The 21,414-nt window shown below is 48.2% G+C and overlaps 1 protein-coding gene across 2 annotated transcripts in view; it reads left to right on the top strand.

The window, feature by feature from the left end:
* LOC116953181 (pappalysin-1-like) overlaps positions 1-21,414 on the top strand; it is a 126,495-nt gene that overhangs the window by 85,794 nt on the left and 19,287 nt on the right. For both annotated transcript variants that reach the window (XM_076074839.1, XM_076074840.1), the window contains exons 16-21: positions 2,624-2,813; positions 4,234-4,442; positions 9,934-10,098; positions 10,863-11,001; positions 11,720-11,829; positions 15,629-15,700. In XM_076074839.1, the coding sequence (XP_075930954.1) occupies positions 2,624-2,813; positions 4,234-4,442; positions 9,934-10,098; positions 10,863-11,001; positions 11,720-11,829; positions 15,629-15,700 (885 nt within the window). The remainder of the gene's footprint in view (positions 1-2,623; positions 2,814-4,233; positions 4,443-9,933; positions 10,099-10,862; positions 11,002-11,719; positions 11,830-15,628; positions 15,701-21,414) is intronic.

Below are 21,414 nucleotides of genomic sequence, written 5' to 3' on the forward strand. Positions count from 1 at the left end.
TATTGCTATGCCTGCCACCCTCTCTAGTTGGCATCTTCATATGCACTTCTACCATGTTACATTAAACAATTTCATACAATTCTCCAGAATCGTCTTCCAATTGGGGTCATGTCACAAGCTCAAATTGAAAACTAATTTAAGAAGCGCATTTTGTGTTTAGTTTCTTGTCTGTTCCCCACGCCTCGAATTAGCGCGGTTGGCTACGTACGGTGCGAAAGAAGTTCAACATACATACAACATTTGTTCATTCCGGAAATAATAAAGAATAAATTAAGACCCTAATTTGGCCTGAGTAAATATATGCAGGTACCTGTCAATGAGTGTGTGGAAGGAGGATTCATGGGAGCAGGGAATGCAATGGGGGAGCAGTGGAAATTTCGTAAGAGAGTGTAACGCATTTCAATTAAATCACAGCCTAAACATATGCAAATGAAAACAACTGCCCAGAGCATTAGTAGTATGCCAGCGTTTGCGATTAGCTGATTGGGATCATGGATGGCTAGGTACTCATTCTGCAAGGTTTGCAAGGGACTTTCGGTCCCATCCTCCCCCACCTACGCCCGTATCATGTTCCGTCTCCTGCGAAACCAAAGTCATTTTTGTTTTAAATTTGTAAAAACGACGATGACGTTATCCTGCGCGCACACAGAAGCGCGCACGCACGCGTTGATTTGCGTCAGGATCGCGAGCAGACACGGCGCATGATGTCTCATCAATAAGGCTGATTCACAGTGAGTGTACCTGCATGTGCAATTTAGTTAAAAAAGATGAAAATGTAAAAATGTCAGATAGACCCGACTTGAAAGTAATTTAGCTATCAGGAATACACAGCATGCACGCTTGTCATTCTCTCTCTCTCTCGGTCTCCCTCCTTTCCTCCCTGCCTTCCACTCTCTCTCTCTCTCCCTCTCTCTCTGTCTGCTTCCCAATTCCCCCCCCCCCACAACGCCAATCTGCTCTCATGGATTTGAGAAGCAAAAAAATCCATCCATTCTCGCGAATGAGATGGCTATTTGTGGAAAAATGACATCATCACTTTAAACATTTCACTGCTGCAGCGCTTTTGTTGTCTTTGCAACGAGCGCCGCCATGCACAGCACACGCAGGGATATGTCATAGTTTCCAGGCAAGTGGCACGCGATACGGAATCTTTAACTTTTGGTCCTGACATACACGTAATAATAATAATGGTGCTGGAAAAGAAAATTGAGCTGCTTTCGCTGCAATTAGCGGGAGCTTTAGATTTTTTGCGCCGGTATTTGAAACAAAATGGAGTGATAACGTCGACCAAGCTGCCTTTTTAGAGGCATCAAATGAAAATGTGTGCATAAATTTCATCCGCTTTATTCTATGCAAACAATGCTGCACACTTTTAGCGCACGCGTAATGACCACGCTGCACGATGGACAATTACACTGATGGTGTTTTAGGTTTCTCCGCGCAACAGTGAGCCTGCCGACGGAATGACCTTTGCAGAGGACGGCACATTCATGAGATGTTTCCTGGAAAGCTCGTATCGCTGCAGTCAAGACAGCGGGTCGAGCTAAAAACCCTTTTCTGTTTACAAGCATTTTATTTTGGTTCTGACACAACATTGCATGCATCTCGGTACATCATTAAACATCCACTGCCAAATGAGTGGCTGAGTCAGTCCTAATAATTATTGGACCATGATGCTATTTGTACGTAATTTTCGCTTAACAGAGGCAACTTCTCAGATCCATGTGTTCCACTTTATATCCTTCTGTGTAATTATTTTGCCTTTGCGATGTAACTTTGTTATTTTTTTATGATCAATTTCCATGTTTATGATTCTTCTTTCGTACGGCTGCTAATATAGATGGAGAGCAACAATGACAATTTCACATTGAGGTGGTCAAACCAGACGACCACGTCAGGAGCCAGCGGAGTCAGCGTGTCGCTGTGACGTCTGCCCTTCGTATTTGTGGATCGGGGCATTGCATCGTTAAACGTTGTGTGCGGTCTGTTCTTGGTGGCCACAATCGCACACTCCTGGAGGGTTTTGTATTTATCATCCATTTGTGCATCAGACATTTGCCATGGTTTGTGCGGATGCGGTTTAGGGTGGACAATGAGCCCTCATGGAAGATCAAAACCAGGGAACTTCTGGTTTTATAACTCCGTGATGGTTTGCTCAGCAAAGGCCAGCGATAACCGTCGCTGTTGATGCAATATATTTGGTGATGCTGCTGCTGCTTGCGATGGCGAGTAGTTGCACGAACACAATTAAAATGTGGAGGGAAAAAAAAACCTCACATTAATGATTCATGTCATCAAGTTCAGTTTTCCAAAAACACTGCAACAAACACCCCTTGTCGTCCACCTCTCTCTCACAATTTTGATCCCGGTCAGCGTTCAATCACCGCCCTCGGCATGCATTGCCCTGCTGACGCTTCACTCTGCGGGCTTCGGAGTGCTTCTTCTTCTTCTTCTTCGGGAATTTAATTGAATTTCTCTCGGCACCTGCAGCGCAACGTGGGCCCCGCCAAACGGCGAACACGCCGCAGAGCCACGCGGCACGCGACCGCCAAAACCTACGCGGTGAAACTAACGCTGTGACCGGTCGCCTGCCCTCCCCTCCCACCGCCACCGCACACGGCAGGCGAGCCCGGCAGAGTCCGTGACCCTGGCGTGCGCCTCGGAGCGCTGGAGCGGGGAGGTTCTCTGCCGTCCCGTCGACTGCGGCCACCCGCACCCCTCGCTCGTCCCGCACGCCGCGTTCTCGTGTCCCCGGGGCACCGCGCGTGGACAGTCCTGCTCCTTCCAGTGCCGCCCACCCGCCCAGCAGAAGGGTGAGGTTGCGATGGGCCCCCTGTCGCGTTTGGTGGTGCCACCCCCCCGCCTCCCCCACCCCCGTTTCGATCCAAGTCTCAGGTTCAACCACCTTTAGCTTCGGAAGATGTGATGAGACCCGCGGCATTGCGGACGATTTGGTTATCGGCTACGGCCAATGACCAGCCCCTTTTAACAATTCTCCAATGGATGGGGGGTGCCATACTTCACCACCGTGGTCAGTGTAGGTTAGAGAAGGCAGATGGCAAATGTGCCACGCGGTGAGCGGCTGGCTCAGAATATGTTTCAAAAACGATGTTTGCAAACAAAGGCGTAGCCAGGATTTTCAGGTAGGGGGGCAACCCCTCCAGCAATGAAAAATGATAGAGGAGTTGTTAGTAAGTAAGGAGTTGTAAGTAAGGAGTTGTTAGTAAGTAAGGACTTGTCCCGTGCTTTTAATTCGACGCGTGTGCGGCGATGTCGCAGCCATCGATGGAGGGTCGAATTCGAACCGCGTTGTGTGATTGGCATCGCGCTCGCTGAAGTCGAATGCCTTCAGGGAAGTCGTGGACTCTGTATACGCAACTGCGCACAATTCTGTGAGTCACTTATAGCTGTTTTTGCCGTTACTTATTGCCAATTATGGACTCAGATTTTTGTCCTATCATCTCATAGAGTCCCTGCACGTAATAAAATACTACACAGTGGCAGTGGGGGTCGCAAAATGCCGATTTATTACTAATAAACCCCAATGATCCGATCGAAATTAGGGATTTCGATCGGATCATTGGGGGGGGGCACATCCCCCCCCCCCAACTGGCTGCGCCAGTGTTTGCGAACAAGTGATTGTCCAGGTTTCCTATTGAGGAGTGCAGTGGGGGGTAGAGGGAGGGTGCACCACTCTGCATGATTTGGGTCGCAGACTTTGACGCCCTAATGTGTGACTGTTGAACATATTTCGCATCGTACGTAGCTAACGGTGCGAATCGAAGGTGCGGGTTAAGGACAACAAACTAAACACAAAAAGCAGTTGTAAATAAATTAGTTTTCACGATAGATTATTTAAAAATGCACAGCTCCAGTGGCTTTATATTATCGGAAGAGCGTTACAGACGGCCGCAGAAGCGCGTCTGAATGCGCACGATGCGGCGACCATCTTGGCTTCCCGGTGAATGCGAAAACGTTGGTCCATCCAAAAGCTCGCACCACGTGTCAACGTTCGTCCAACGTTGGTCCCGATACTTTCAACCACGTGCCAACGTTGGCCCCGACGCTTGATTGCGCTCGGAACACACACGGCTTGAGACGGAGCGACGGGATTGACCCCCGTGCGCGGGAGCCCGGACGGACCGCTGCATCGTAAGACCACGAGATATGAAGACGGTATGTGGGGAGGTCGGAGACTTCATCCGTGTTGCGCCGTGCCGCTCCCGCGCGCAGGCACCAACACGGCAGTGGCGTGCCTGGCGGACGGCATGTGGTCGCACCCGGAGGCGTCGTGCGAGCTGGTGTGTCTGCCGCCGCCGGCGCTGCCGCACGCCGAGCTGCGCACGTCGCAGTGCGCCAACGGCACCCACAAGCTCGACTCCGTCTGCAAGTTCCGCTGCCGCCCCGGATACCGCATCGCCGGCGGAAAGGGCAAGAGGCAAGTGGTGGTGGTGGCGCGGTGCGGGGATGCGGGGTGGTGGGGGTGGTGGGGTCGGTACGCGAAGACACCGACACACCGGCGGCAAGTCGGAACCGCCGGCCACGGGTTGGACGCAGCCCCGCGGCACGGCTTGTTTGAGCGCGGGGGAAACGCACGGCACGTTGTTGATCGTTGATGTTGGCCGCGATTACCGTAATTTTTATCATGCGGAACACTCCAGAACGCTGTTCCGCCAATTGCTCTGGCGCAACGCAGCAGTCGCTGCGCGTGTTGTTCACGTATTTATTTTTCTTTTAGACCCTTTCGTAGGATTATTTGGAATATCGGTTACAATGTAGGGTGATGCGGACAGGCGGTACCTCGTACCTTTATGGCAGTGCCCTTCCTCTGTTAGTTTCCACTCCAGGCCAGCCTAGCAGGGTTACAGTGATGATCGAGCGACACAATTTGACCATGCATTTCAAGGCATGCGCTACCAGAGTCACCAGTCCCGTACTTAGAAAGCACTCGTAGTGAAGGAGCCATTCGCCAGATGAGATAAATGTGGACAACGGATAGAGGTGCAAAAGGATGAAAGATACAGACGAGGCAGAAATATGGTGATATGAGAGAGAGCTGTGGACATGGGACAGACATCCAAGAAGACATCAGGAGGTCAGACAGAGACGAGGGATTAATTCCATGTTTTATGTTGTCAAATGTATTTTTACGGGTTTTTGTGTGTGTGTGTGTTTTTAGTTTGTTGTCCTTGGGCACATTCCACGTGAACGATCATTTGCAAATAGCCGCACATGCACGTATGAACATACACACAAGATACATCCATGGAGTTTCCAAAACTCGACCAATCTAACAAAGGCAGGCACCGCATCGCGCGCTTTCAGAGGGGCTTCTGCGACCATCTGGAACGCTCTTCCTTCCGATACTAGGAAGCCAACTGGAGCTATGCAGTTTCAAATCTAGACTGAAAACTAATTTCTTTAGAACCGCTTTTTGTGTTTGGCTTGTTGTCCTTCCCCCGCACCTCCGATTAGCATGGCTGGCCACGCACGGTGCGAAATAAGTTCACCGTACACACGCGCGTATTAGGTGCTGGAATTTTGAGCTGATATGTGGCGCAATCTCGATTTTCAAGAACCTGGGGCCCCTTCGGTTGCTTGGGAGCCCGAAGCTGTTGCTTAGATTTCCGATGCCTCGCGCGAGCAACTTCTCACCTCGTTTGTTTCAGAGCCTGGGAAACAAATAAATAAACAAACACAAACAAAAAACAACCACGCGTGACGCACTCTGACCATCGGTGTTATTTGTCCAGGGAGACGCAAATATTTTTTCCGTAATTTTGGGACGGCATGCAGCGAATGAGAGCCACGTCTCGTGAACGACGTCAGCAGGTCTTTAAATGGCAACTTCACAGTAGGCAGTGAGCAACAGGGAAATAGCCTGCAAATGCATCATTCACCTTCTCTCCAGTCACTCCCTCGCCTGGAAATAATAATTGTGACTGCGAAGGTAAAGGCACAGCCCTGCAATTGCTTGCTCGCACCACTGCTGGCAGAAGGGTCCCCACTGGACAGCCCTTCGAGAGGGTGTTTGGCCTTTACTTCCACGCTGGCGAGATGTCTTGAGAGAGGTAGGAGTACCCACACTTCTTCCCACCACGTGTGACCCTGTTGATCGACTAACCGCGGCTGTACGCATTTATACTGCTGGGTGGACAGAGGCAGTGGGGAGGTGGATTCAAGAAAAAAAAACTTTCCCCAATATTTAAACTGCCACACCAGAAGATGAAGTCGAACCTACGACCTCTGTATTAGCAAGTCCAGGGTGCTGACCATTACACCACCATCACACAAACTCCAGTCATCCTCGCAGCAGCTCTTGGCTGGCCATCGAACAAAGACGGTCACCGCATCCTGCGGCGCTTTCAAATGTGCTTCTGCGGCCGTCTGGAATGCTCTTCCTTCCGATATCAGGAAGCCACTGGAGCTATGCACTTTTAAATCATTTAGATTAAAAAAATGTCTTTCTTTATAACTGCTTTTTGTGTTTAGTTTGTTGTCCTTCCAACGTACCTCCCGATTAGCACGGTTGGCTACGTACGGTGCAAAAGAAGGTCAACATACATACGTGCAACAGCTCCCTTGAAGAGTAGAGACCGTAGGTGATGAGATGAAGCGCTTTGTGCGGAAGAGTCGAACGAAGGAAAACATCCTCCTGGCCAAATGAAGCGAAGAAGGCGACAAGGATGGGTTGACAGACTTCATAGAGGTAGCATGGGAGACGATCAAACGAGGACGCGGGGATTTAAGAACCTTTGCACCACGAGGGAGAGAGAGAGCGATTCGAACCGGCGACCTCTGGATCGGATGTCCGGTGTGCTGCCCGTTACACCACGGCACCATTTCCCTCCCTGCCGCCCCGTGGCTACAAATCCATCGGTACTCTTTGGTGCTTTCGGTAAAAGTCACGTAGGTAGAAGAAATAATAGATCACGACGTTTCGATCGCAACACCAGCAATCGTCATCAGGTGGGACAACCACAGCAAGAAAAAAATTGCTGAAGCAGGCGAACAGTTTTTTTTTTCTTGCTGTGGTCGTCCCACCTGATGACGATTGCTTGTGCTGCGATCGAAACGTCGTGATCTATTACTTTTACACCTACGTGACTTTACCGAAAGAACCAAAAAGTATGGATTCTTGCAGTCACGAAAGCTTCAAATCAAGATTAAACCCATCGGTGTTTGCCGGCCTGGCGTTGTTTTGCCCGAGATGCGTCCGGACTGTGCCAAGCACTCGTCCCGCCCGCTCTGCGCGTTAATTATTGAAAGTTACAACGGCTTCATTTTTTTTTCCTAACACGGCACCCATAATTGAACTTCCGAAAGGCCACCGCGTGCCACGTTAGCAGTTATAATTTTTCAATGGGTTTTCGTCTCGACTGATGTAGCGCTCGATCTTTACACGCTTACAGGGCGTGTAATTGGCAAAAATTGCATTCTTAAAAAAACATTGATCCGTGGTTGTTATTGTTTTTATTCATGAAAAGCGCGTTAAGGAAAACACATGCGCGAATTGGGCACAATGGTTTCGTTTGGTTTTGCAGACACGCTTTGAAACCACCCAATGGATAAAATATTTAGCCACAAAAAAAACAAATCTTCCATGAACAACTATTTAAATGTGAGTACTCTATACCGTTGCCTGGTGGGAGGGGTGGTTAGTGCACTCCACTCTGAAGCCGACAACCTGAGCTCTATTCCTGTCCACGGCTGACATCAGTGGCGAGCGATATCCGGATCGGCTCTGGGTCTCTCTCCCCTTCACGAACCCGTATTGATAAGCGTAATTAAGTGCGGTCAAACAAAACCCATGACCGACACGGGAGTTGGGGAGGCTTTCATCCGGCAGTAGATTAAGCGAGTTATATGTTTTATTTATTGTGTTATTAACATTGGTTCGTGAGTGACACCTCTTAACCGGGTCATGCGCCCCTGTTTCACCCGCATGCTGAAGTGAAATCAAACAAACCCCATTCATTATACGGTGTTGGGTGGGGGAGGGGAGGGGGTCATCATCCAGCAGTGGATTCACAAAGCGCCATGAAGCATTCTTTTTTAAAATATATCTATTCTACTGCCATAGGAGCGTACATATTTTACAGAAGATCTGCAGCCACACATAAAAAAAAATCACAATCCCTAACCGAAGGAATATTTAATCATCGTCATTGAGAAATAATCAGTGGCCAAAAAGGCAATTAGAGAAATGGAAGGGGGGCGGGGGGATAGTTTTCGGATTTTGGGCTGGGCTCAGGTTTTTCCGTGATCTATATCGCGAGGCATCAGCCTAACCTGGCGAGCGGTGTCGATGCTAAGCTTTTTTAGCGTAAGTGGCTGATCAGGTTAGGGAGTTCGATTCAAACGGCGCGTCAAATTGTGTTGCCTCTCTCTCTCTTCTCTCTCTCTCTCTCTCGCTCTCTCCTCTCTCGGCGATGATGTCACCGACAAACAGAGCCTGTGATGCGGTCACGTGCGGCGCATTGCTGAAGCTGCCGTTCGGGTGAGGTCGAGGTGGGCTTGCAGGAGACGGCTTAGCTCGCGGGGTCAAGTCAGTGGACGGAAATCGTTCTGCATATTTCAGCTAATTAATCCGGCTTTTGTGTGCAGTGATTTGATCGCTCGCTCGCTCGCTCGCCCCACTCCACCCCCCCACCACCACTTCCTTTCGCTGATAGATTGATAGATTAATTGATAGGGCGATCGATTAACTGCTTTTGCAGATAAAGTGATGTATTGATCGCAATACGGAAAAAAAACACTTTAAACAAGCTGATCTGACACAGATTTGATGGTGCGGGTCCTCGTGTTTGGCGGCCCATGACAGATGCTTCCGTATTCACAAAGAATGGCAGCAATAGCTCCGTGTCCTGCATCGTATTCACTCGTAGATGGTTACATATTTGTTTCTCATTGAAAACTCATTTCTTTAGAGCTGATTTGTGTGCTGTCCTTCCCTCCAGTTAGCACGGTTGGCTGCGTACGATTGATAGAGAAGTTGAACGTGCATATTTGCGCTGACACAATTGCAAGAAATCTGTGGAATTCGCGTTAAAAACCTAACCTTACCGTGCAAATAATCATTTGTGATAGCCAGGTCGCTTCTGAAAAAGAGTTACTTGACTCAGGGGGCCTTACGTGTATTTTTTTTAACAAACCCAGACTATTATGGTGCATATGGTTAAACTCCCTCCAAACCCGCATGATGTTGGAAGACTTACATCTAGCAGTTGATTGAGGAAGGGCGGTACGCTTACAGATGCCAAATGACGTGAAAATGAAGGTGGATAAAACGAGATGACATAATGTAGAGATAGTAGAACACGTATGTGAGCGACGGGGCAAGTGAGACAAACGATAGCAAGGAACACACAAGACAGGACGCAGAGAGGACACATTCTTGAATTGAATGGTCACTCAGAATTGTGTGAATACATCGAAGGACTGCCAGCACGTGGTATCGTATACACTGAACAGTCAATAACCTTTGATGAAACACCCCCGATGTGGCTGTACTTTATTTTATTGCTTTTGTTATTTTTTTATTACCAAGGTAACTCTAGCATATGACGCTCTATGCTGGTCTCTTGAGTTCTCACCGCCTGGTTAAACAAAATAAAAATGAATGAGATTCAAAATCTATATTCATCCAGGAGAAATCCGATGAGCTATGAAGCTCTTTTTTTTTTTTACAGATGTCCAGTAGGGGCGGGTCAGAAATTGACAACAAACAATACAAAAACAACAATAGGAGTGCAAAGTACAAAAAAAGGTAAGAAAGCGACTATAAAGAAATAACTCTGAACGTCGCTCGCGTGAAAACGGTGGCGCTCAAACCCACGAAAGACCCCTGAACTCGTCGACGATCACGCCAGCGCCCACCCCGCGTGCCCCCCTTTACATGCCCGCGTGTGCGTTCACGATGTTCACAGGAAGAACTTTCAGGTGCGCTGCACGGAGGATGGCCGGTGGGAGGAGGGAGGCTGCGTTCCAGTGCTCTGCAAGCCTCCACCGACCATTCTCCACGGACTCTACCAATGCACACGGGGGTTTGAGGCTGGCAGCCGCTGCTCCATCACCTGCAAGGGAAAGGACAAGGCGGTGAGAATCTCCCCCCACCCACCCCCATCCACCGTGACCCCATTAATGAGACGGTCCACTTTAGGGTTGCCGCGATATGGCAATATTATGACATATCATATGATAAATATAATTCGATATCTGCGTGCTATGGTGAAGAAAGGCATTTGCCCGAAACATTGCCCATTAGATATTTTTTTCCTTTAATGCCTCAGTGTTATTGACGAACGTGTGGTTTATTTTGGTTATTTTGTTATTGTGCACCACTTCCAACGCTGTACAATCACCCAATAATTTACGATACGATACAAAGGTGCACATTAATTGTGTCCTGCATTTTGCAAAAAATTGCTTCGACGTGATAGTTGCAACTATTTTCTTTTTCATGCAAAAAAAAATTCCTTTACCAAACGTTTCATAAATAACAAACTCAAAAATGTAAGTTTATAAATAAATAGCTAATCACCAATTAAGTTAGTGCTTTGAAAAATTATATTATGTCATAATCGTGCAACTAGCAGTGTTTGCTTTTACGTTTTAAATATTGTAAGTTATGCTGTCGGTTCAGAACTAATTCATAAGGTTGAGTTGTAAAACAAGCCATTGCTAACATTTTTGGCGAGTGCTGTCCAGAACTGGTTATGAAGAAACACCTCCGGTCATCACGGTCGGTTACGTACGGTGCGAAACAAGTTCAACGTTAAATATCGACTGCATCTCGCCTCGTTGAGTAAAGAGCGACGCATTGAAACGATACCCGTCCCTCCTGCGCGTGGCCGTGCCAGAGTTCCAGCTCCCAGCGGTGCACAAAGAACGGCGTTTGGAAGGGCCAACTCCGCCAGTGCCCAAACCTCAACGGGGAATGCTCCCCTCCGGAGTCAAGTGGCACAGTCCTCTTCATGTGCGACCAGGGCCACAAAATAGGTAGGTTACCATGTGGGACGAAGACAAGGGGTGATTCCAAATACCTTGCGATCAAAATCCGGGGGGGTGGGGGGGGGGTGTCTGAGCGGGGGGGGGGGGCTCAGCTGATTGACGATCCAGCGATTGGAGTTCACACCTGCCATCTGCACACAATGGTGCAGGTTTCCTGGATCCCGCAACCCGCCCTCATTTCCAGCCTCTGTCCACCCTATAGTAGAAATGTGTTCACCACATTAAGTCGGCCCGGGGGGGCGTACGTGGCGGGGTAAAGTGTGGGCACTCCCACCTCTTCCAAGACGTCTGGCCAGCTTGGGAGGGTAGGCTAAAATGCGAGCGGTGGTTCCCAACCTTTATAGACACACAGACGACTGTCGACCCATGAAAAACTATAACAAGGCCAGAAAAACGATTCGCTTTTTATCGACCAACAAACTATAACAAGGCCATGGAAACGATTCACTTTTTATCGACCGATCCAAAAGGTTTGTGCAGTGCGGGGAGTGTAAAAATAAAAAAAACACCTCAAAATCTGGAACAGTTCTGCAGACCACTTGCCGACCGCCTTGCGGACCGCAGTCGTGGTCAGCGGGTCACGGGCAGGAGGAACCACCGACCTAGAGGGCCTTTCTCTGGAGCTGCGCCCAGTCGAGGCCCTTCCGCCAGCGGTGGTGCGTTAGCAAGGGCTCGCACGACCTTCACCTTCGTGTCTACCTGCCAGGTGCTCAGTGCAACCCGAGCTGCAACAAACCGATGCACGACCCCGTGGTGCTTCCGGTGAACACGTCGGCGGAGAAGCTGCCCTACTGGGTCAGCGTGCCTCGAATCCAGGTGACATGACGTCTCGACAACGGCAGGCAGCGCGGCCAGGTGATCGCGCCTGAGCTTTAGCCTCTCGCGCACGCCGAAAAGTTTCAAGTCTGCCGGGAAGTGCGTCACCGAAACCGCGCGCGTTCCAGTTCTGCACACGCAGCGCGGTGTTTGAGCAGAATGTAACGCGATGCGGTGTGGGGACGAAGATACAATTTAATAACGCTGACTGTATATACATTTATAAACCCTAAACATTAACGTCATCATTTTGATTGTGAATAAGAAAAAGTTAAGTAACGGTTTGGTTACCCGTCGTTGGTTATGGAATAGCAAACGTGATTTAATCATTTCCTGCCATACAGATCACTGTAACTCCAATTTCTTCACACTAACTAAAGAACTTAGACACGCAATGATGCACTCTGTCATGATTTGTAATCATGTGTCGATTCAAACATCATTCGTTGTTGTCGTATTTTTTTATGTCTAATTTGTTCTGTCTTCATGCTTGTTTATTTTTCTCATGAGGTGTAATGTAACATTTACACAAAAATGTCACATTCTAAAGCGTCATCATTATCACCATCGACATCATGATTATTTACAATCGATGCATATCCATTTTTCTCAATCCTGTAATTGGTTCACACACTCTCAATGCCACGTATGGTTTGACCCATGCGTTCACTATAATTTAAATCTCATCCAAACTATGCTGGATCAAGGAAAAGCGACAAATCCTGATACATACTTTAGAATCATGGATTAGATTTGGACTTGTTCAGAATCAGATTCATGATAGATCTGGGCCGAGTGGTCATATTGAAACAAACTAGAAACCGCTCCCCGTTCCTTAAAATGCGTTAGAGAGAGAAAAAGACCCGAGGCTCTGGCAAGGCTCTCGAGCAGATTTTTATTTCCAATCACAAAGCAGAATTGTATCTGATCACAGACAACCCGCAGGTCCTGCTTAACCACAAGCGGTCCTTTCCAATGCTTGCCTCTTCAGCAATTGCTTGACGATTTATTGAAGGGAGGCCACTTCCTTATTTGGTGTGTAGGGTTAAAGGATTATGGGTTAAAGGTTTAGAGGTTAGGCATGGGGTTGGCGTTTGTGTGGGGGGCACGGGGATGTGGCCAATACCTCGCTAAAACCGGACACCTTTGTTTAATTATTTTCAGCAGTTTACAATTAAGATTTTGAAAAATGATATGCACCCCCGATTCCTAATGTGAGGAACAATGCAAACCCCTGCTCACCTTCCCCGAAATATAGAAGTCAAACGCCGCCTATGGCTTTAGGTTAAGGGTCGAGGTTTTAAGGTACAAGGTTAGGAGTTAGAATAGAACTAAGGTTGAAGCTTCTGGCTCGAGTTTGAGTTGATTTTATTTTTTTACACGGACGATCCCGTTCAGGCCAGTTGCTCGCCTATTCTACAAAGGGAGATTTTCCGGGGTGCTGCGTGAGCACATCAACAACAAAAACGAAAGACAAACACATCGATATTATCGAGAACGAGCGCAGGGTCCTTAAAGGAAGTATTGCACGACTAAGAAAGGTGATAAGTGACGTTCTGGCAACAAAACAAGTGTTAAGAATTTAAAAACACCAAACTGAAACCTTTTACAAGGAATCATGTCTGCATTAACCACAATGCTTGTGGTCAGAATGCAAACAAAAACATACTCTGATAACATATGGCATTGTCCTTGACACTGATTGGTCCACACCAGAGACAGCTTTCTTTTGAGCCTCGTCTCAAACGGTGTTAGACCAGAGGATGCCAAACGGCGTACAAACAAAAAACAGCACAAACACGCGGGAGCAAGAGGTGCCAGCACAAAAGAGCTAGGTACAGATGCAAGTTTTGCTCTGTGTCTTGGGCATGATAGGGGCGTAAAGAGGGGGAGTGAAGGGAACCGAGATGTTTGGTTTACGATTAGTGAGCACGATACTAAAGGAGGCCTGGCTTTCCTTGGCGTGAATCTGCAGGGAGAGTCATCTCGGCCTCAAAAATAAAATTGTCAACCAGCACACGCCGAATAATATCCTCGAATAAGGGGTTGTGGCTCTGTGGTTAGTGGTATCACTGTGCCATGCCGGAATTATGTTTTTGATCAAAACAAATGTAGGTGCATGAGATTCGATGGAAATCCTTTACCTGTCTCAACACTGAACTCACAACAGACAGTACACCGCGCAATGATAATCGGACGCTCAAAATGCGCAGTAAACCTTTAAGGATTGATCTACTTAGAGCGTAAGTGGACATTTTATCGGCAACTAAATGATGGACGGGAAATCCCAATTGTCCCGTTTTTAAGAGGAACCTATTCTTAACGCTTAGTCTGGGTTCGGCAAAAAATTGATTTAGCGATCTTATTTTAATCATCAGAGCAAGATGTCAGTCCCTCCCCCCAAAAAAACCTAGGCGATTGAAAGAACGGGCTGCTGTATATTTTTTTGGGAGTCGAGTTAAAACATCCAAGGTCATCGCGTCGTTTCGTTTCGCCCTCGTATTCAAATCGTTCCATGGGACTTAGGTCACGGGACACCCACCAACAACAAGTCGCATTAGTGATGCGCCCATATGAGAACAAATGTCTCGGAAGACAAAACTTCACGCGACAGGTCACAATGTGACCGAGCAAGGGAAGGAGATAAGGGGAGCACAAATCAGGAGATGCAAAAGGCAGGGAGTTGAAGAGGGAGTTTATGAGGTGAGATTTGAAAACGAGAGAGGGGACCAGGCAGAGTTGCCTGGGGAGGGAGTTCCATTCTCACGCAAACTCCGGTCATCCTCGCAGCAGCTCTTGGCTAGCAATCGAACAAAGACGGTTACCGCATCGCGCGCTTTCAGATGCGCTTCTGCGTCCGTCTGGAAGGCTCTTCCTTCCAATATTAGGAAGCCACTGGAGCTGTGCACTTTTAAATCTAGATTGAAAACTGATTTGTTTAGAACTGCTTCTTGTGTTTAGCACGGTTGGCTACGTACGGTGCGAAATAAGTTCAACATACATACTACACTTTACACTGCTATACACTATACAAGAGATGGGGGGGGGGGGGAGGGATGCATTGCCTAAACGAATGAAGGAAGATGCTCACTCCCGCACTCCTCGTCTGTTCGTTTGCTTTCTCGGTCCGCTCCCTGTTTTTTTTTTTAGTTCCAGTGCGGCGCCGGGGCAGAGAGCACGGCCCGGGAACATTCATTAGGGCGCGCATTACAGAAAGCACGAGTGGTGGTGGTGGTGGTGGTGGGTTGGGGGGGGGGGCTGGGGGGGTGGCGGTGCCGGGTGGGTCGAGGCAGGGGGGGGGGGGCCTCAGCGCCATTTGGCGGGGCGCCCGCTGCCGTGAGCGCATTCAGCCCAAGACGTTGATGGATGATTCAGGTGGTGTCCTTGGGGGATGGCGGAGTGCCGTCGGCCAAATGAGATAACCCGCCACGGAAGACGAGGGCCCCTGCAATCCCTCATCTCGCCTCATGAATATTTAAGGCGGTTCGCGGATTAGATCATCGACAAATTTAACCCGCGTCTCTCGTCCTGTCCGTCTTCGACCGTCCGCCACTACGTTGGGAGGAGGGGGGGGGGGGAGCGTCTCAAATGCTAAACGGTCTCTTGCCCCACCCCACCCACCCCACCCACCCACCCCCACGCCTTATGCGGGGCGAACGTGCGGGACACTTGGCACACGACCCCGGTGAACTCGCCAACCCCCTAGCGAAGTCGCCGCTCTGAAATTGCCAAACATTTTGCTCACCCCGCCCCACTTTCTCCCCCGCCCGGCCCCAACGACCCCCTTCTTTTATTGCAGCACATCATCTGCACAGCCGTGAAAAAGTGGTACCCAGACCCATCGACCATGAATTGCATCAAGTCTTGCGAGGTGAGGTTCGGATTCCTCCAGTCTAAATACATATTCTGATTCTGTTATTTGTGCTGCTGCTGATCATGATGATGATGATGAGGCTCAGTCCTTACGGTTATACCACAACGCCAAGCCTCAACCATCATCCCCGAACGGTTCAGATTTTTTGTTATAATCTCTCCTCGTGCTAAGCGTAGATTGGGTAGCATTACGGTTGCAACCTCTGAGCTGCACAAGAACCAGGACATATATTGGGAAGAAGACCACCTAAGAATATCACAAAAGTAAACTAAATCCTCTTCATCATACGGCTGGCAGATTTGCCATATAACTCATCGCTGTCAGTTTTACTCCCAAACTAGTCGAGCCTCACTGAAGTTACGCAGAGATCTCCACTCGGCAAAATTCACCTGCAAAGTTCTTAAAACCAAACCAGCTCAGCATTCACGTGACGTCCTCCATCCATTAAAGCATCCAATAAACTCAAGAGATCTCTGCCCGGTGATCATTCCTAGATCGAGTCTAGTTCCAGAGCGTTCTCTTGCACGGCACCCACCCTCTGGAGTGTCCACATAATCAATCTTAATATTCCAAATTGACCTTCTGTAGCCATGTGTGTGAAGGCCACGCTGCAGGATCGCCTGTGCCACCGTTGGGAATGCTGTAGCTAAGCTCCGTTACGTCTGACGTTGTACGTAAGTTCGTGAAAATCTGTGACGTGATTTTGTTGACACCGTTTTTGATTTGTATGCAGGCACTGTTTAGTGTTCATCCTTTTGCGCGTTAAAGTTTGGCTTGAATTTCTGCGTAAACGATTGTTTTGCTTTTTGGTCTTGCGAGTTTGCGCATTCCCACCCTGCCATGTGCTACGACCGCCGCCAGCTGCCGACGGTGTTTGTGACGGAGCCACTGATCTCGACGGGGCCTTGCCAGCCGAATGATGAACGTCTTTAAGTCTCAGACGGGAGAACTTGATTGCCAGTGCATCGTCTTGAGTGGTGCATTATTCCACAAACCGACAAAAAAAACAATGGGGACTTCTAATGTCCCGGGAAGACTTACAGTTTGCCCAGGACAGCAGCTACCTCCTGAAAGAGAGAACAATCCTTGGGAAACCCTAAAGAGTTGGCAAATCCTTAAATGGCATGGAATTGGTGGCCTTGTAAGGGAACGAGGCCGAGGCAAAAAAAAGTAAAATTCCATTTTGACAACCTGAAGACGCGTAGAATTGATGATGATGATGATGAGAATAATTTACATTTCATTGTAAGGCGCCTTTCACTAATGCCTCAAGGCAAATTAATATAAATAATGCTTAATATTGGGCCGAATGGTGGGAGTTTGAGCGACTAGGCAGAGGACTAAAGAGAGGGATGATAGGGCACACTCTCCAAAAGTCCCAGTTTTTGTCAGTTGCGTAATATCACACCACATTGCAGTTCATTGCTTTGCAGTTCTCTCTTCCGGCATTTTGAGATTTACCTTCTCCTCCTTCCCACGATGTGTCCCGTTTTTTTTTTTGTACCTCATAAGGCGGCGAGCCAACCCCCAGCAACGTTGTCTCTCACCCTCGCAAGTGAAACGCAACGAACCGTTAACGTCTTTGTTGAAAGTTCCGAAAGGAACTTTTGCTGAGCGCGACTTCGCAATCCTTACGCAATGCCCGTTCCGCCGGACGGGCACTGTAACGTTGCTTAGAGAACAGCCAGAAGCGCTACGTGCAGCGTAATATAATAATTAACTATGGCGAGGTGTAATGCAGCCTTGCTGAAATAACGGCCTTCAACTGCAACTTCTGCTTTGGGTAAAATAATGAAAATCTAATTTGTGGCTCCCTGGGCACGGCCCAGTGAGTTATGTGTTTTTGCAGCAAATTACCCTGTAACCTGTTAGAGTTACAGCCGCATATATTGAATTAAGAACACCCTGACATCGCCCCCCGCCCACCCCCCGCATCAACGGAGACCGCACGTGAACCGAGCGCGCGATTATCCCAACCAACGGCGGCACGGCGGCTGCGAGATCGCTCCAAGGTGAAAACCGAAAACAAGAAGGGAAGAATAAACTTTTTTATTGGCCAAAAGCCGGGAGGTCGTGGAGCACGTCACTTGATCTGAATGCGTTCGATTGGCAGCGCGTCGTCATTCTCCGCCGGTGACGCTCTACGTCTGAAAGTTAATGTTGCGCTCGGATTGCCACGATGTGCCGATGCCCAAGACGTGCCACGTACAATGCAAGGTCCTCGGTGATCGCTAAATATCGTCATATCGTGATTATCGTGGCTCGTATACAGTTTTTTTAAAATGATTTTATTGCGAAATAAATTTTAATTGCGAAATAAAATCACTTTGTATTCTCTAAAGCTCAATAATTTAAATTATTAATTAATTTATATTTTTTTCTTCACGTTTAATTAGTGCTTTGCGCACATTTTTTTTCCACCCAACATGTTTTCCAGAGTAATTGACGACACAGCCATTATATGGCCTCATCATTTACCACAGGCAACAAAACGATGTATTTATTTACCGCGTGTAATGGAATACACGTGCATTATAAGTGTTATAGGTTGTAAAGTTGTGATCCTTAAAACGACTTCATGGCGGGCTCACGTGACGTGAACTGCAGCTGAAGAACTTTTGAAGCTAATCTTCATAAAATAATGACAATGTAATTTATGTACTTCCCCGGTACATTGGTGACTTTTCGAGATTATTGGCAGCATTCCCATTGAATAATGAATCATTTTGAGTTTTTTTATTTATTATTCTTTGGGTCTTTCGGTAAAGTCACGTAGATAGGTTCAAGGAAAATAGCAAACAACTACGACGTTTCGATCACAACACTGAAGACGACCGCTTGTGTTGTGATCGAAACGGCGTAGTTTTTGGTTATTTTCTTTAAACCTATCTACGTGACTTTACCGAATGACCCAAAGAATATGAATTCCTACAGTCACGAAAGCTTTAAGTCAAGTTTGTTTCTGCTTCTTCTTCTTCTAACAATTCCCTGAATGGTAGTGCCCCTGGTGGATGCAAGTCAACGTGACTTTCCGCTCTCAAAACATTTGCAAGAGCCTTGGGTTGAAGGAAAAGTGCTTGCTTAGTGAGAGACGTGGTGTTGCGGAGACTGGGCCCTGTGACCACTTGCACGTGAGCCATAGGTTGGCTGGCTGAGCACCAGGGCTCAAAGGCCCAAAGAGCCACGTGGGCCACCAACAAACAGCACTCGAAAAAGTTCAAAAGGTGATTTCCTCCTCAAACGGACATCGAGGCAGGCATTGGTGCTTGTGATGGGCTGAGTCGACCCGCGGTCGGGATTTTACGTGGTTGTGTGTACGCACGTTGAACTTGTTTCTGCACCGTACGTAGCCAACCGTGATAATTGGAGATTGCATGGAGGACCTCAGTGAGGAGTGGCTTGACAATGGACTGCACATGTAGCAATACTGATGCTACTCGCCGCTGACGTCAGCCATGGGACTAAAACTTGGTTCATCAACCACTGCGCCACCGCTCACCGCTTATGCACAAAGACAAAAGACACACAACACACACACTCTGCTTTACAAAAGATAAGTGCTAGATGTGCCAAATTCAATGCAATCAATTCTGAATTGTTTAAGCTGCAGACTACTGCCCCAAACAGATAACAGCATGCTCTTACATTGGGCCGGCATACAACAAATCACCCAGAATACGTCCGACCTTGTCAGATCTTGGAAGCGAATCATAGCTGAGCCTGGAGTGCTCGGATAGGTCAACTGTCACGCTACGAAATATGTTAGAGGCTACGGGGCTATGTCATCGGCAACAGAGGGCAATGCAGCAAAATGCATTGTTGTCCAGTACTTCTATGGTCCCACATACCATTGATCAGATGACTCTCATGAACGGCCCCACTGATAGGAGTTTCGTATAGGTTACACTTGCCAAAGCTATTGTGCAACGAGTGGGCGGTCACAGGAAACGTGTAAGAGTAGGCCACGTGCCCTCTAAAGGGGGCTCTCGTGGGGTCTTATTTCACATGGAGCAGTGTGTGCAAGAAATTGCAGGCCCGCACTTTTAACATCTGCCTCTATGAGTTCTACGTACGCAGCCTGGGTTTACAGATGCGAATAGCAGAGAAGCACTTACACACACAGAGCTGGTTATAGTGGCTCTCAGTGGCTCAGCGGCAGTTACAAATCTATCTGCGTTACCCATCAGGCCATCGCACGAAGCCCCATAAACAGGATTTTAATGCTGCTGCGCGAGACGTTCTGCAATTTTTACATATGCATGCGCCGTGTATAATGCGTGTGTCTGGGCCGGGCGCGCCGCTCTTGGTTAATAGGATCAACTCCAGCAAGTCACGTTGACCCGAGATGAAAGCTACAGTACAGCTATGAGCGACGATGCGGCCAACATTTATTTCACGTGCAGCGGGGGGTGGGGGGTGACATGCCAGAGAGAAGCCCATTTTACACACCAGCTAACTTCTCCGGCGAATTATAATAAATGTATAACTATTTGGTCCGTTCGGTAAAGTCACGTAGAAAGAGAAAATAATCAATTAAATAATAGCATACGACGTTTCGATTGCAACACATCATCAGATACAAATGAAAGAGAAAACAAAGCTCTAAACTGAAAAATATAATGCAATACAACACAGAGAGTCGGCTATCATAACAGTCAACACCCTACTAGGGCGCATTATATTTATAAGTTTACTAGGTTTGTTTTCTCTTTCATTCGTACCTGATGATGATTGCTTGTGTTGTAATCGAAACGTCGTAATGCTATTATTGAATTTATTATTTTCTCTTTCTACGTGACTTTACCCAAAGAACCAAAGAGTGATTCCTGCAGTCACGAAAGCTCCAAATCGAGTTTAGAAAGTTACAACTTATATCGATGTGGTGCAATGGCTACAATGCTGGACTTGCAATCCAGAGTGGTCGCTGCTTTGCTTACATTCTCCCGGCGCTGCAGTTTGAAATAACGCTGCAAGTTTGTTAAATCATCCCACCATCCCCCCAGCCCCTCTCGTTTCTGTCCACCCAGCAGTATAATAAATGGTTGACACCACGGTTAAGTCGATCGGCAGGTCGCGTTTGTAGGGGGAAAGTCCGGGCATTCCCACCTCGTCCAAGACGTCTGGCTGGCATGGAAGAGTAGGCAAAAATTACCCTCTAAGAGGGTCCGAGCGATGACCCCCTTCTGCCAGCAGTGGCGTGAGCAAAGCAATTGCAGGGCTCCGCCTTTAGCCTTTTTGCTTTCCATTTCAACTTCTCGGCAGCCTTCTCACGGCGTGCTGTTGAAGTACAAGGCCGAGCCGTGCCAACACCTGTGAACTTGGAGCAGGGCATCCCCCCCCTCCCCCCAGTAGACTACACGTATTGTCGAAAGCTCCTGACGTTAGTTGTGGCCTGCATTCAACCGCAGCTAGGGCCCCGATGTCCTCTTGACCTATTTGTCAATCCACTGCTGGATGAGGGCCTACCCCCGTTGTCGTGCAAGGCAGCAGGTGTTGCTTGACCATACCGCACCACATTGCTCGGTATGGGTCGGTAAAAGGGCAAGGGAGCGGATAGGTGGAAGCATTGCTGAACTCTGCTGCCCAACATGTAGCTCCAGAGCTGCCCATGACGACCTGGAAATGCTGGTGGTCTCACACCGTCAAAGCTCCGGCCAAGGCTCAAATTCTTTCTGACACCCGACGAGATGGGGGCAACACTGCACGTGATC

The sequence above is a fragment of the Petromyzon marinus genome, chromosome 50, assembly GCF_048934315.1.
Source record: "Petromyzon marinus isolate PM22_M1 ecotype Great Lakes invasive population chromosome 50, UKy_Petmar_22M1.pri1.0, whole genome shotgun sequence".
NCBI classification, from domain to species: domain Eukaryota; kingdom Metazoa; phylum Chordata; class Hyperoartia; order Petromyzontiformes; family Petromyzontidae; genus Petromyzon; species Petromyzon marinus.